The 15,772-nt window shown below is 40.7% G+C and overlaps 1 protein-coding gene across 2 annotated transcripts in view; it reads left to right on the top strand.

Moving 5' to 3' along the window:
* The window catches only part of peak1 (pseudopodium-enriched atypical kinase 1), a 104,041-nt gene that overhangs the window by 58,780 nt on the left and 29,489 nt on the right, over positions 1-15,772 (top strand). For both annotated transcript variants that reach the window (XM_042495644.1, XM_042495643.1), the window contains one exon: positions 9,329-12,831. In XM_042495644.1, the coding sequence (XP_042351578.1) occupies positions 9,458-12,831 (3,374 nt within the window). In that variant the 5' untranslated portion in view covers positions 9,329-9,457. The remainder of the gene's footprint in view (positions 1-9,328; positions 12,832-15,772) is intronic.

Here is a 15,772-nt window from a genome sequence, read left to right as displayed (position 1 = left end):
GCAATCACAAAGGGGCGGGGCCTAGTGATAGATCTATAGAAGCAACAATCAAATGAGATTTTTTTTTATATAACAAATAAATTTAATAATTTTCAATTTTAGACTTTTGGCCATATAAAAAACGCTTCCGAGTGACAGGCTTTTTTAATTTTATCAGCAAAATGTTCAACAAAGTAATTGACAGTTTAATCTGTAATAATATTCAACAGTTTGAAGCCATAATTACATCACAAGTATAAATATACAATACAGTTAAATCTCGATCAAGAGAAGCAAGTTAGCGCATTGTGTGTGTGCATGCGTGTGTGCGTGCGTGCATGTGTGTGTGGGTAGGTGCATCAGACACAACAGCAAATGTAAGCAACAGTGGCATTGGGAACTGTTTCAAAAATCATTACAATTTATGGATGGACTCAAATGCATTAATAAAGCACTTTACAATTTGCCTCTCTCTCTCTCTCTCTCTCTCACACACACACACACACACACACAGGCACAGGAGCAATTTGGGGTTTAGCGCGTTGCTCAAAGAAACATGTGGACAACCATGGACAGAGCAGTTGAGGATAAAATCATATTGCATAACCACAGGTCAACAGCAACAGAGTTCACTGGGTGGATATGTGGACAAATAAATTATTTAAGCTATTTATTTATATTTTATTAATGTGTGTTTGTTTTCAAAGTCTGGTTAGATTTATGTGAAGATAGATAAATGATGCTGTTTGTGACATGGTAGTAGTAGGTGTCCTTGTGGACAAGCAGGTGGCATTTGTATTCTTACTCCTTTTCTTCATCCAAGGCTTCATATTGTTGTAATTAACTATATTTGCTATATTATATTTTGCCCCATACAGGATGGAATCACATACAAAGTTACACATCAGAAATCTGATTGGAGTCAAGACTTGTTTTTGGTGTTCACTGTATTCAAGTTTGGTGTCTGATGAGTGCAGTGAAAATGTGACTGAGTTTTTGCTTTTCCTGTTCAGGGTTGTGTTATAGGGGTTTAATTGGTTGTTTGCGTGTGGTCACTTTAAAGTTTGGGTTTTTGTGGTGGTGATTTGCAGAATTTAAGTCTGGCAGTCCTTTGTTGAAGCGCTGTTTGAGGCAAAGACAGACAGAAGGGAGGCAGATTAACATATCTCAGAGGAGAGAGCAAAAGTGAGAAAAAGCCTGAAGAGTAACAGCCAGAATAAAAAGTGAGTGGGTAGGGAAAAAGGAGATGGAGAGAGAATAGAGTGGAAAATTTTGAGCCAGAGGGGAAAAGACAAACAGCAAAGAAAAACTTTGAAAGAGGCTGAATAGAGTTGGAAGAAGAAGAGATGAGAAGGAAGAGCCTTGGTAAATGGAAAGAAATAGTTGAGCATGAGAGGAGAAGGAGACTGGAGGAGAGACTAGGGGGCAGCTGAGGTTAACAACCGGGATAATGAGTGCAGCCTCTGCAATAAGGCATCTGTGACCTGACCTTTCACCTTTTACAGCTACTTGCTGCAGAAAGAAGTGTTTGTGTGCATGTCAATGTGCACTTTCTGTCAGCGGTTACACACGGACTCAGTGTCTGAGTATTGTTCAGTATTATTTGGATAAATATACACTGACGCACATTATTCTTTAGCTGTATCACAGTTTAGCATTTACATGCAACAAAACCTAAAACTTTTCATCGTTGTGGCTCTAATCTTCATTTTAAGTGGCAGAAAATCTTAACTTCTGTAGCCTGGAATCGCAAGAACGACTAGCAAATGCAAGTTACACTGGAAGCTCTAAGTTCATTTTTGATTTGCAAGGGGTGCCATAATAGCCTGGATGCAATTGGATAGACCTATAACCAATCAGAGTAAGGAAACCTGTAGTAGCACTGAGTGACAGACAAATGCAGAGAGTCTACAGCGAGCAGGTGAGTTGTGATGGTGTGGCATCAGTACGTCTGAACGAGTGTTGCCCATTTTGCCATCAGAATTTGAAAAAAATAACTTGTATAGAAAGTTCAAAATCAGCTGCAGCCATCTTGGTTGTTGTCAAAAGTCCCTCACAGCACTCACTCTTATCTAGGTTAGGTTTATTCTCACCATAGTGTCCCCAGAACTAGGGTGCACAAGCCAAATATGATGTCGTCATGCATTTTGTGAAGGCTCAGCAAGTTGTCATTTTGTTAAATGTGGCCCATATTAGATAAAAAGTTATGACTGGGCCAAATCATGTCTGGTGGAAATCTGTCCGAATGGGAGAGTGACCAGATGCGTCTTTCTGAGCAAACAATACATGAGTTTACAGAATCATCTGCTTTCCAGGCTGAAACTTCTGGTCACCAACAGACAGATTACAATCATTATGTGCAGTGCCAGATTGTTGCGAACAGCATAATCTGCAAAGAGGAGAACAGTGTCCTAAAATATGCATTTGACCACTTTAAAAATAGAATAATTGTAGCACAGAAGGATGCAGCATTATGCAGAGTGAACAAATAAACAAGGCTTTAGCTCTTCTTAAGATTGGCTTGCTCCCCCACACACACTGTGCTGATCCACAGGCTCTGCACCTGCGACTGGTTTCCCAGCACCACGCTCTAATTGCCAGTTTAAATTCCCCAATTAAATATTTGGTTACGTTAGACAAAAACATATGATAAACTTTAAGTAATACATCCGTTATAAATATTTCTGTATCAACATAAACAGATTTTCCATCATTCTTATTTTTTTAAATAGTATTTAAAGACAATAATTGGAAGTGGGGTAAGAATTTGAAAGTAAAAACAAATCTTTCCACAGCTCACAGTTAAAGTACACATACAGTGTATTGGAATCTTATATTTCACATTTGTTTTTTTCTGCTTTATGTAGATTTCTTTGTCTTTTCATCTTTGTGAGTACAAATAAATCTCATTTTACAGGATAAAATTATATCTTTGATGGAGAGCAGGCCTCCCTTCACCTCAGACAGTCATTAGTCTTTATACATAAGGGATCCATTTAAATTATCGACTCTAATGCCTCCACCACATTAAATATGCATGACAAGCAAGTCAGTGATAAACAAAAACAAGACTGAGGAGAATAACTAAGCAGACATCAATAGGAATGTGTCACCAATGCAGACAAATCATAGCCTAAATGTTTTTTGTACCTTTCAACAAATAATATGCAATGTAAAATCAATGTTTTGTCCAGTATTAGAGGTAGTTAATTATAACTCTTCATTTCATTGGTTTTACAGTATTTGACAGTGAAGTCAGAGAGAGCTGGGGAAGAGGACCAGGCGAAATAAAATATGTACGACTGCACCCTGTTTTCCAATAATTGCCTGCATCTTAGTGTTGCTTCACGTCTCTCCAATCAAATATATTGCATAGTCAAACTGTGGACACACGCAAAGCTTGGATCAATAACACACTGTCGATATTATAGAACAATCCCACCTGAAGAGAACAAAAATATCTCTATAATATTGTGTGAGTGTTTGATAGCACAGTTTATGCAACACATCCCCCACTGTGGTACTGAAAACGTGTTGTGGAGGTTTTTGTAGTGAAACGGATATGCTCGTTGTAATTCATCACATTTCTATTGTGTTGTGTAATATCTGTTACATAATAAAAGGAACACAAAAATAGCAGTCCGTTATTTGGCTGATGGCCATGAGTAGGAACACTTATATTGCGATGATTATAACCACCGATAGAATCAAACAAAGATGATTACATAAGCAAAAGAGGTTTCCCTCCTCTTCCTCTATGGTGTGTGGAGTTATCATATTTTAATGATGCGCCACACACTGCGAGCTGTGCAAACTAAAAATACTGGACTGCATGATTTCAGAAAGGGTTGTCGGGCAGATGGGATTGTTGGTGTCCCCGGGGCATAACGGTCATTCCAGATTAAATGTTGCACAGTCTTGTCAGTAACAACATGGCACTACTATTTGCCTTTGGCTTAATGAGAAACTAAATTATAAGTATATTTTGCTGGCTGGTAGAGGGAGTGTCACACCAGCCCCCACTGCGGATGAAAGGAAAAGAAAAAATGAAATCAAAACAACAATGGAATTTCAGTGGTGGCTGAGGGAAAAGTAAAATATGCTGTCACATCGACCACTGGGGTTTCTGTCGGCGGAAAAGTGTATGTGACATATACTGGATATTTGTTGATTCTCAGAAGCGTGATCAGAAACAACAAAGGCAAGAAGAACTGAATTATTTTATTAGAATGCAGCCTGGGAGCTGCTTTTCATAATTCCATCTAGCTTCTTTGAAGAAGTAAACACAATAAAGAGGCTTTATCTAGATTTCAAAAGAAAACTGTTCCCTTTGCCGCCCCCTCTGCTGTCTGTCAGGGAAGAAATAATGTAGTTACAAAGAAAGTCTGTCTGGTGCAGATGTCACAAAAGCAATTCAGCTTTTTCCTCAATGTGCAAAGAATTATTAAAATATCCATGTTAATACCACTTGTTTTATTCATCTGTTTCCCTTTGTTTTTTCTCATGAAACATTCTTGTGCAGCAGCTGCATTACAGCTGTGCAAAACAAAGTCTTAAATTTGTCCCATTGTATTTCAAGGAGGACAGAGCCCTGGAGATGAGAAAAAAATCCTTTTTTCGCACAGATCAAGCTATAGGGACGCTCCAAAGTCCCCTCATTGTGCTGCCTTTGCATTTTCACCCAGAATCAAAACATGGCGGCGTCCTGTCACTTCAGTGAGTGATTTTAAACGGCATGCTGGCATCACTGAAGCAGAAGAGGTGTGGTGGGTTTGACATTTAACACAACAGTGTTGGCCAACATATATGTCCATGGCATTTTCCAAACAAAAACAATTGCATTAATATGACAATTACATCCCTTACATATGGTAGCTGAGGAGATCCCAAGTCTCATTGTTTTTCCAATTTGCAGACATTTAAGACTGCTGTTTTTCTTCTATGAGTTAGTAACTAACTGCTGCTTTGGAAATCTCCTGCTGTGGGTCACATACATAACACATCATCAAAACATCACACCCATCCTGCCCCACTATTCCATCCTGCCGGCTGTCCTGTTTATACAGACACCATTTTGGCACTGTTACTACCTTTCATGGCAGCTAAATGGCAGCACAACTCGGTCCCTCCAATCTCCAATAGTTCCTAATATACAGGGTTCCCACAGTCATGGAAAACTTGGAAAAGTCATGGAATTTCACAATCATATTTTCCAGGCCTATGAAAGTCATGGGATTAGTCAAATTCACTGACATATTTGGAAAAGTCATTGAAGTTCTGATGTTTGTGATGAGATTGTTAGAGTAATCTTCCATGGATAAACTTCGACATAATTTAACATAACAGTGAATTTATTTTCTGGAAGTCATCAAAACACTTTGACCCTGCACAGAAGGGCAAGGAGGCATAACAACGTTATGTTCCTGCCTTTAACAGGCAGTGTCAAAGGAGCTAATGATTTTGGCTGCTGTAAATGAGCAGAATACTATTTTTTTCACTTTGAGAGCAACATATGGAGAGGACTCAGTAGTTCTTTTGGTGGTGCTTTTGGTTGTCTGTGAAAGCTTGAAAGTATGCCACGGAAATTTTTTGAGTAATGTTGCTTGAATTACAGTCTTTGTTTCCTGCGAGGATGTGACCTGTTTGGTGTAACAGGATAAATCTTCCCCCCGCCTACCAGGGCTCGGTCAGCATAGTTTGATTCAAGAGTTCCTGCCTCATTGTGTCTGGCCCTGGGCAGGTCCAGGGTGTTGTCATGGTAACATCCTTCCGTACAGGATCTGACACCTGTGACCTTGTTAGGTGGATGAGATGACTGATATACCGCGCCTGTCGATATCAGCCCTACAGTGAATTGCAGTCCTGTCTTTATTTGATGAAATGAAGGCTTGGGTCACCCATAAAAGGACAGAATCATCACACACTCTGTTGGTTTAATTTTGGTGGAAATAAGAGATGGAGGGCCAGTGTTTATAAGCATATTGAACTCATCTTTCAATTATTGTGTGTCACACTCCTCAGGGAGTCATTGTGCAATGTTTGTGTGGCCATTATTGGGTTTTTTTGTTTTTTTTAAATTCATCATCATCCAGAAAGGCACTCTGTCAGACATGTACCACCCAGTGTGTGCAGCTTCCTTGAAATTATTTTTATATACTAGAGGACATTTTTCAGGCTTTAGTTCAAAGAGAGATGGAGTAATAACCCCCTGCTACATATATTGTATAAAACTGAGTTGTACTTGACATAATTTTCTGTATATTTTCAGATCTTCTCTCAATTGCGTTTGCCTGTAACTGCCAACTCAGCAGCAGTGGTAGCCTGGCCAGGCGCATTAGCTTCACCCTCTGCACTTTCACCTGTGGTTTCCCAGATGGATGGTGTCTAAAAGTCTCTTGATTGAAAAGTTTTAAAATGTTCTGTCGTGGCTCACAAGAATTTCGTACACTTGGGATAATAATACAGCTAATTGCCCAATGTGTTTCAACAGTAAGCAAATGTTATCTAACAGCTTGACCTCGTGGTTATGGATAAGTGCTGAATAGTGATTTTTAGTTAGCTGTATTCTGTCATTAACGTTGTGAACTGCAAATGAAATGTTATTTTTATATTTGCTAATAATGTGTTGGATTCAGGTTAATGTGTCAAAGATTTAAATTCAAACAGTACTTCAGTGTCTCCCCTGCAATACCTCTGAGGACTCCCTAAGGCTCACTGACACAGGTTTCATACAACTAATTTGACAGCAAAAATGCTTTGAGGGAGACATAATGCCGAGTGAATTATTTTTATAGTAATATAATGAAAAAATTATATGAACGTAACAGGCAAGTGGTAAAAATGCTGATACTAAATGTTTCAGCAAAATGCTCTCTGACAGCTTATTTTAGTTTTTTTTTTCCAAAAGAAGCTATCTTGCAACACATTATCCAGTCGTAGTGACTACACCATTATTTTTGTATTTTGTATGTTTGTTTTTTTTTAAAGATTTTACTGAAATCACGATCTTTGGACAGAGTTTGGACAGGAACTATGACCTCAAGTGTCAAGGTCATGCACTTTGTATGTGCGCCATCCTTGTGAGGCCTGCTCATTACATGAATGGTATGTTTCAATACCTGAAAGACATCTCTCTTTAAATGTTGCCCTAACAGTGTAACTAAGAAAGCATTATCCAAAAGTACACAATATTCAATTGTGAATTCAGGTTAAGTGCTTATAATAAACCCTTGGCAACCTTCACATGTCAAACAGCTGAATGTGTTGTCTCTCTCCAGCCAATTGCTAGCCAGTTCAGCAAAAAAATCACTTAATCGGGTTTTGCTGGCTGAGGAAAAAAAGATCTGAAGTATTTCTGATAGCAGCCAGGAGCACAGTCAGAAACAGATGCAGACCTGTAACATCTTGCCTGTCACTTTTCCTCAGGAGGAGCTCAGTGTTTTTGACTGCTTTTGTTTGGTACAACAGAAAAACGAAATCTTAAAATTTGATTCTTGTCTAGCTTCAGTGAGAACAGCAAACTGCTAAATAGATGACTAAACTAAACGCCTGGTATCCACAAAATCTGGAGGACTTCATATATTCATGATTTTAAATGCAAGCCATGCATTTTAATCTCACCTAAAGGCTTACATGGCTTTAGCTGCATTAGTAATGTGCGACTAGATGGGTATAAAACCCACATTATAATCACAAAAATAAAAAAGTGTTTCCAAGACCACAATAACAGCCACAGCATTGAGACTTGAAATACACTTTTAAATTTTGAAATTTTGATGACCCTTATTAGATAATGGCGGTTAAATCCTTTATTCATTTTCATTTTTTCTGTGCTATTTAAGTCTGACATAATTTCTTCCCATCCCAAATCCTTTATTCATTTTCTTTTTTTCTGTGCTATTTAAGTCTGATATCATTTCTTCCCACCCACTCTCAAGGTTTTTTAATGTTTTATGTGTTACCCTTCTAGTTGTTTTTTGTCTAATAAATATAATACTGTCCTTGAAGTACTGGCCCAAAACAGACTTCAGTTGTACAAAATAATGTGAATACTCTACCATCTTACATATTAACTTGATTTTAGTTGGTTACTTTAGCAGAACACAACCCTTATTGTTGATTGATTTGATGTTAGTGTGGTATTGAAGAAATATTAATTGAACAGCCAATAACTTTTGCACTCAAATTTTATTATTTATAAGTCTTCTGGTCTGTGTGATAGACTTGAAAGTATTTTAAATTGGGCACTTCTGCACTGTTTAATTAAAAAACATACAAAGATGTGGTTTCCTGGTGCCACAAGTGGGCCAAGAAAACAGGATGTGACTGATATGTATGTGCTGGTGTTGATAACCTGAGACTGTTCTTGTACCCACATTTTAAAATGTCAGTCTTTGTTATCTTACAAAGACTAAATTGTGAATTGTACGTTGGTATTTACTTATTGAACATGTGAAGCAAAGAGGGAAATGATTTATTTGATATTTGAAAAAATAACAAAATAATTTATATATATGTATATATATATATATATATATATAGTTATACTACAACTGCTGGCAAGCAAAACTTTCCATTTAGAAGGACAAAAGCACCCACAAACACTTCTCCCACTTGTTCAGTTTCAGGTCTACTTTGTTGGAGTACAAAGCCAAAACTTCAAAACAATGTGTTACTTTTGTTCTACTTTCAGGCCTCTGTACACTCAAAAGCTCTTCCTCTATGCCATTTGTCAGACTTCAGTACATCTGAACTCAACCGAAGCACTTTTGATTTCCATTTTCCATGTAACTCATGTAGTTCATAGGATTTAGGATATTGAGGTTTTGATTCAATGAGCAGTATCAGTACCTTTATCTCACCTAAGCCTAGCTGAAACAGCCAACAACAACACAGGACAGCAATTCTGAAATAAGCTCTCCTAATCCCCTTCACTTCTGCCCCTCTGCTCTTCAAGTCTTAGCGGTCCAGTTGAGGGTAAAGAGTTAGAAGGAGACTGATGACTGCCCCACAAGATAGACTGGTTGCTAAGTAGAGAAAGTTTGCCACCTAATGGAGAAAATGTCACACTGCCATCTTAATTCCTTCCTTTTCACACATTTTATTTCCCCTTTATTCCCTTTTTCTACACAAATGTATCCTCTTTACACCAGTTTACTTTTCTGTGTGAGTGGTTTAAATATATATGATGGGATTTAATTTTCCTTGTTTGGGTCACTATTTTGGTCCTGCTTAGGTCTCTAACTACTCAGTGCAGTTTGTTTAGTTAAATTATTTGTTTTAAACAAGTCAAATCAATGTTTTGAATCATATGTTTAATTATGCCTTTCTCTCTTGTTCTTTTTTTCAGGTCCAGTGTCCCCCACATTGGAGGCCTAATTAGTATTCATCATACTACAGTCAGTTTCTGTAGCCCGTAGCTTCATGGGGGGGTTTCCTGTCCACTGACCCAGCAGGCTGCCTCACTGGACCAGCAGCCATGTCCGCCTGCAGCACCTTCACTGAGCACGTGTGGAAGCCAGGCGAGTGCAAGAACTGCTTTAAACCTAAGAGTCTGCACTGTCTGGCTCAGAGTGGTGGAGGGAAGCCTCCCTCTGAGCAGAGGCCTCCAACAATTCAGCAACAAAATCCACCCCCTGCTAGCGCCAGAGCAAACACTAACCTTACCATCAACTCACAGAGGGCTAGCAGTGGGTCTGCCCGCTCAGGACACTTCCGTCCACCAGTGGCTAAAAAGCCAACCATTGCTGTTAAGCCCACTATGATGCTGCCCTGCTCATCTGTAGGACTGGATTCAGATGGCAACCTGCAACGACCACCAAATGTCTTAGAACAGGGCAAAACATCAGCCTTCACAGTCTGGAATCGCAATGGACTGAACCGTAAGAGGCCTAGTGGGCCCAGCAACAACAATGAAGGAGAGGATGGCAGTGAGGAGATTGAGGGTTATGGACCACTTAGCCCTAGGACCCCTAGTGGAAATAACAACAACAGTGGACTGGCAGATGTTCTAAAGGAGATTGCAGGGTTAGGCCCTGGCCCTAGCCCTACTCCCCTTTCTGGTTCCAAGGACCTGTTTTGGGGAAGAATTAGTAGTTCGTACCAGCGGTCCTTGGAAAGAGGTCTTCCAGCCTCAAGCTGCCTGGCCATGGGAGGCAGCAGTAGTTGTGGTGGTGGCACTGCTCAAAAACGGGTATCTCTTAGCGATAGCTCTGAGATCATCAGCACAGAGGGCGGTCGCTTTTGCTATCCAGAGTTTTCCAGTGAAGATGAAGAAGAAGAGGAGGATGAGGAGGAAGAGACAGAAAGAGATGATGATGAACATGAGAGCTGGGATGAAAGTGATGAAGAGTTACTGGCCATGGAGATCCGTATGCGAGGCCAGCCACGATTTGCAAATTTCCGTGCTGCCACATTGTCTCCAGTGCCCTTTGCTGCAGGGAAAAAGTGGAATACTGTGCCACTTCGCAACCGCTCACTACAGCGGATTTGTGCAGTCGACTATGACGATAGCTATGATGAGATCTTGAATGGATACCCATCCATTGACTCCAATGGAGCTCTTCTACCCTATGGGCCCCATGACATGCAAGGCAGTGGTTTCCTGTCAAATTCAGAGTCTACTACTTCTCCAGAATCATCGTCATCACTACCAGAAGATTCCCGAACAACATCCAGCAGTGGGAGCAGTGCCCCCTGTGCTCTTCGAAATGGCTTGCATTCGCCTACATCCTCTAGGGCGCCTGTCCCATGCACTTCTCCCCTAAAAAAGGAGCCCATCCACAGAGCACTGAGTCCACTCAAGGTGACTGAAACGCACAAGGCTGTGCTGGCCATTAGGTTAGAAGATCAGGATGGCAGAGAAGGCACACCAATGCCCCAGGCCCTTCCAGGTCAACCAGTCACAATTAGTTTTAGTCCCACAGAGGAGCAAGCTAAGCCATACCGTGTAGTGAATTTGGAAAAATCACTGATCTGTAAGCCTTACACTGTTGTGGATGTGTCAGCATCCATGGCCAACAAAGATGAGCAAACTCTCGAATCTACTCCAAAACCCAAAAACCTGTCAATGCCTTCCAGTCCTACATCCTTCTGTAGCACTCCTGTTGGTCAGCCATTGTCTCCAACCTCCCCTCTATCTCCTTCTTCTCCTGTGATGCCAACATCACCCTCATCTGTAGCTCTGTCAAGCACCTCCCGAAAGAAATCAGGGAACATACGCTATCAAGAAGTGTGGACATCAAGCACAAGTCCTCGCCAAAAGATACCTAAAGTGGATATAGGTGTTGGGAGTAATCCTGGCCCCTCCATTCCTACTCAACACTGCAGCCACAAGTCAGCTCCCACTTCTCCAATTGCTGGGTTGTCTTCCTCTAGAACTGTTCCTGTAAAATCCTCCAACTTATCAGAGATCAAGTTTAACAGCTTCAATAATGCAGGCATGCCTCCTTTTCCCATTATTATTCGAGATGAGCCTGCCTATGCCCGCAGCTCCAAGAATGCTGTTAAGGTACCAATTGTTATCAATCCAAGTGCATATGACAACCTAGCCGTGTACAAGAGCTTTTTAGGACTCAGCGGGGAACTGACACAGCCAAAAGGGGTAGGTGGTAGGGTAACCAGCCATACTTATGAGGAAATTGGATCCTCTGAGAGTGTCCAGTCCTCTTCAACAGAGAAAACTATCTCTGGTAGAGGCACATCAGAGAGAGCCTCTTTTGAAGAGACAAAAACTTCACCCGAGGCAGTTTCAAAAGCACCAAATTTACAACCTAGAACCACTAAAGACTCTAGCACTGTGACAAGCACTGTGATGAGCTCCGCAGTTGGGGCCCTCTCTCCCACTGCATCGACAAGTTCCCCTGCTATTACTGCAAACCAACCTAAAACCAGCCCCACTGCCAATTCTGTTACTCACACTTGCAAGACAAATGGAGATGCTACTTGCAGTAAAGATGATAACACAGACTTAGCTTTGTCCTCAGGGACAGAGGCAAGCCAAAGGGAGGAGGCCAGTGCTGTGCTTTTACAGATTGTGGCCTCAATCCAGCCTCCCCAGTCTCCTCCAGAGTCACCCTCTGTGCAAGCCAATACCCTTAGTTCTGAGGAGTTGTATGCCCTCCCACCTGATGCCATGAAGGAGACCCTCACTCGACCCAAGTCTCTCTTCTCCACAACTGAAGGCTGTCTTTCCAAAGCCAAGAAGGACACGCCCTCTAAAGTTTTGTCTAAATCTCAGAGTGCCTCTGCTGCTGTCCCACTCTCCAGCCCCCGGTCAGAGCCCAATGCGCCTTTCCCCCCTCCTAGATCTACATCCTCCCCCTACCATGCTTCTAATATCCTCCAGAGGCATTTTAGCAACTGGACCAAGAGTTCTGCCTCAAGTTCTCCTGTTCGACCTAGTGAAGGTGAAGTAAGTCCAGGTGGAGAGGGAAGACGTAGTTCAGCAGAAAGCTCCAAACCCAAACGCTGGATCTCTTTTAAGAGCTTTTTTCGTCGGCGGAAAGACGAAGATGAGCAGAGAGAGAGGGTGGAGAGAGAAAAGGAGAAAGGCAAGATAGTTGGGCTTGATGGTACAGTCATTCACATGCTTCCACCACCACCAATCCAACAGCATCACTGGTTCACTGAGGCCAAGCCAGAGGATCCCACCCAAAAGCCAACCATCATCTTCAGCTACAAACAAGACAGTGGCAGCACTCTTGGTGATGGAGAAGGCGAGCTACGAGTAGAGGAGTGCAGAGAAAATGCACTACAGACACCTGATGAGAGCAAAGAACCCAGACCTCTGAGCCCAGGGCGAACAACACCCTCACACACCAGTGGATGTGAGCTCATCAGCAAGAATTTAAGGTATTTGTCCAAAATTTTTAAAGGTTTTACTCTCTCCTCTGTTTGACTGTATTAAATGATGCTTCTATGACAACAGTAAAGCCTGTAACAGTATAAATTTGCTTTGACATTTGTTTTAAAAGGTATTTGTTGGTTAAATGTGGTTTCAGATTTTCTGCAGAATTCTGAAAACAAAGGGATAAAAATTATTAAGCGGCTAAATTTTCGGGCCTTTTGCAGAGGGTTCCTAAATAATCTCAAACCAAGAACTGACATAGTTAAAAGGTTCATTTTTTTAAGTATGGTTGTGTGACATACTTATCCATTGTCATTGTATTACATACAGGAGATGTCAGTCAGTATGCCACCAGTTTGGAAAACCAGTCAGTAGTACCAACTCAGAAACTAAGCAATGAACTACTGTGGACGGGGGCTGCAGCAAAATATATTGCAGCCACCCCCCAAAAGAATAACCATCAGTTGAAGTGTACACTATATTTAGAATATTTTCACACAGAGCGGGAACTGAAGTTGTTTTATCGCTCTCGTCAAAACTAGACTCCATTGTGAAAAACTGTAATTTAACATTGCTGAACACAGGAGCTGCTGTTCTACTGCTGCCCTGATTGATTTGTTAGTTTGCATCAAGGTGAATTGGTGAAAATATTCCAAGCATAGCATATACTTCTACTCGTATTGATTTTCTTTGCTGGAAAAAATATGTTTTGCTGTTGCACATGACCACAGCTATACATTGCTTAGCTTTCGTTCCGGTACCCCTGTCTGCTTCTCCAAAGTGTTTGCATGCTGACTAAAATCTACTGTAGATAAAATGCTGATAATGGATAAGTACCTCATAGTAGCCCACTTTAATGACTTAGATCTAAACTATCCCTTTAAGGTAAATATATCTCTTTGTAATCAGTAAGGGTTAATAAGGATAAAAAATGTAATCTTATTGTTTGCTAGGTATACACATGTACATCGAGTAGATGAGATCTGTAGGATTTTGGCCCTTATACAGAGTGCAGTTAGGCTGCTATTGAAGTCATGTAGAAAGAATAACCTCACAATGGGAAGTTGCTCCTACAGAAAACAATTTAATAGGTGTTTTAAGAGGTGAATGATACTTTGCACTGCTGCAAGATGAATATAGCTTTTACACCGAAACATGCCTTTGTCTTTAAGGCCTGTGGTGGAATTGTTAGTAATTTATCAAAGTCCTCACAGGCTCTTCCTACATCACCTCTTGTTGAGCTAATGAATTATTTGGCATGCAGTGCCCGTATTACCATTACCCACATGCATCCCCTTCAGAGCATTCATGGTGCCCAGCTTAAAATTAAGATGCTCAACCTTTGCCAGCTGCGCCACGAAAGCCCCAGGGTACTTTTCCCCTATCATACAGATCCCTCATCACAGATTCAGGAGGTGTTTGCTCCTAATTTGGCAAATCTGCTTACCCACTTGCCCAGTGACTGCATAGGCTTCACAGCCTATGTGGTTTCTTCCTTAATGTCATCTATTACCTGAACAGCAGGCTCTGTGCTCCGGTCTCCCTTCAGGAGGGGATCTCAGTGTCTGACAAGTCATCCAACAGCAGTCGGATCAACCTTCAATCTATTAATCACTTTACTATAGATGGCATGTTCCCTTTAACATGAAAGCCTCATACACACACACACAGTCACAGCAGTCAGTCTTATTGGCAGTTTAGTGTCTCTGTTCTTGCATCATAAGGTCATTATTTGTGTTTGGCCTGATGTTACCCTTTGTGTATAATTTCTTGGAGTAAGTTTCCTTCGGTGTGACTAATGGTGAAAACACTGGGGCCGAAATGTGTAAGTCTTACAATGAAGTTGTTCTTTTGACTCCAAGTGTTGCTGGAGTTTTGACCTTTTCTGTCTAGATTTCTTTTCCTTGGCACTATAAAAGTAGGTGAAATTTTGTGATCAGCCCCCACCCTGCCTTTACTGGTGCCAGATAAAGGTAACCCTTACATGTCTGATACGTTTTTATTTTGTGATTTTAAATTATCAGGTTGTTTCTGCTGAACGTGACTTTTTTTTTGACATGGAAATAAAGATAAGTGCCCAGAAATGCTAAAAGGTGGTAATGAGTCAAATGGATGCAGCAGTGGCCCAAAAAATAATTTATCAGGAAAGCTGTAAAGCGAAGGCACTGCTAATAATGTGAAGTACTAATCATTTGTATAATACACCATGAAAACACTCACAATCCATTTATATTAATCATTATTTTAGCAAAATATTTACAAGCTTAGTGTGTAATGACAGCGGGATTGGATCATGAATGATTCAAGCCAGTGGGATAAAAAAAATAATTGCCTTTTTACTTACAAATCCAGTAAACTACCACTAAACTCCACACCAAAAGTGTGAGTGATTCAATAATGAGTTGTCTGGCTCATTGTAATGTACCTGGCATAAGCAGTAGGTTGGAAACAGTTACTTCCTGTGCTAAATTTCACCACACGTGCTGTATTTTCAGCGTGTGTAACATTCTACAAATGGATATGGTTCCCACCTAATAAAGACTAATATTTGATGCAACCTGACTAATTAGTAAATGTCATTATCATAAATCAATCATTTATAAGACAAATGAAATCATACAAAGTACTACTCCAATAAAATGCTATCCTGTCAGCTCTTCCAACAATTTAATACTTTTTGCCTCTTCTAACATTGTAGGCTGCTTCTTCATAGGTATCCATGTTTCCCGAATGGCTGCAGTGTGTGTGTTAATGGTTTCCTGGATTGTTCTGGTGATCCACGGTTTCTGTTTGTGAAATGATTTATGTAGTTTTGGGTACAGTCACTCCTGATGTTTTACATATCTAGCACAGACTCAATTCATTGATGGCCCCAGCTCTCGAGTACATATCTTGACTACAACAAGATGGCTGCGTGGTCTCTCCTCCAGAACACGGGCAATGGGG

This window comes from Plectropomus leopardus, chromosome 11, assembly GCF_008729295.1.
Source record: "Plectropomus leopardus isolate mb chromosome 11, YSFRI_Pleo_2.0, whole genome shotgun sequence".
NCBI lineage: Eukaryota > Metazoa > Chordata > Actinopteri > Perciformes > Serranidae > Plectropomus > Plectropomus leopardus.
This window is presented reverse-complemented; position numbering and strand designations above follow the sequence as displayed.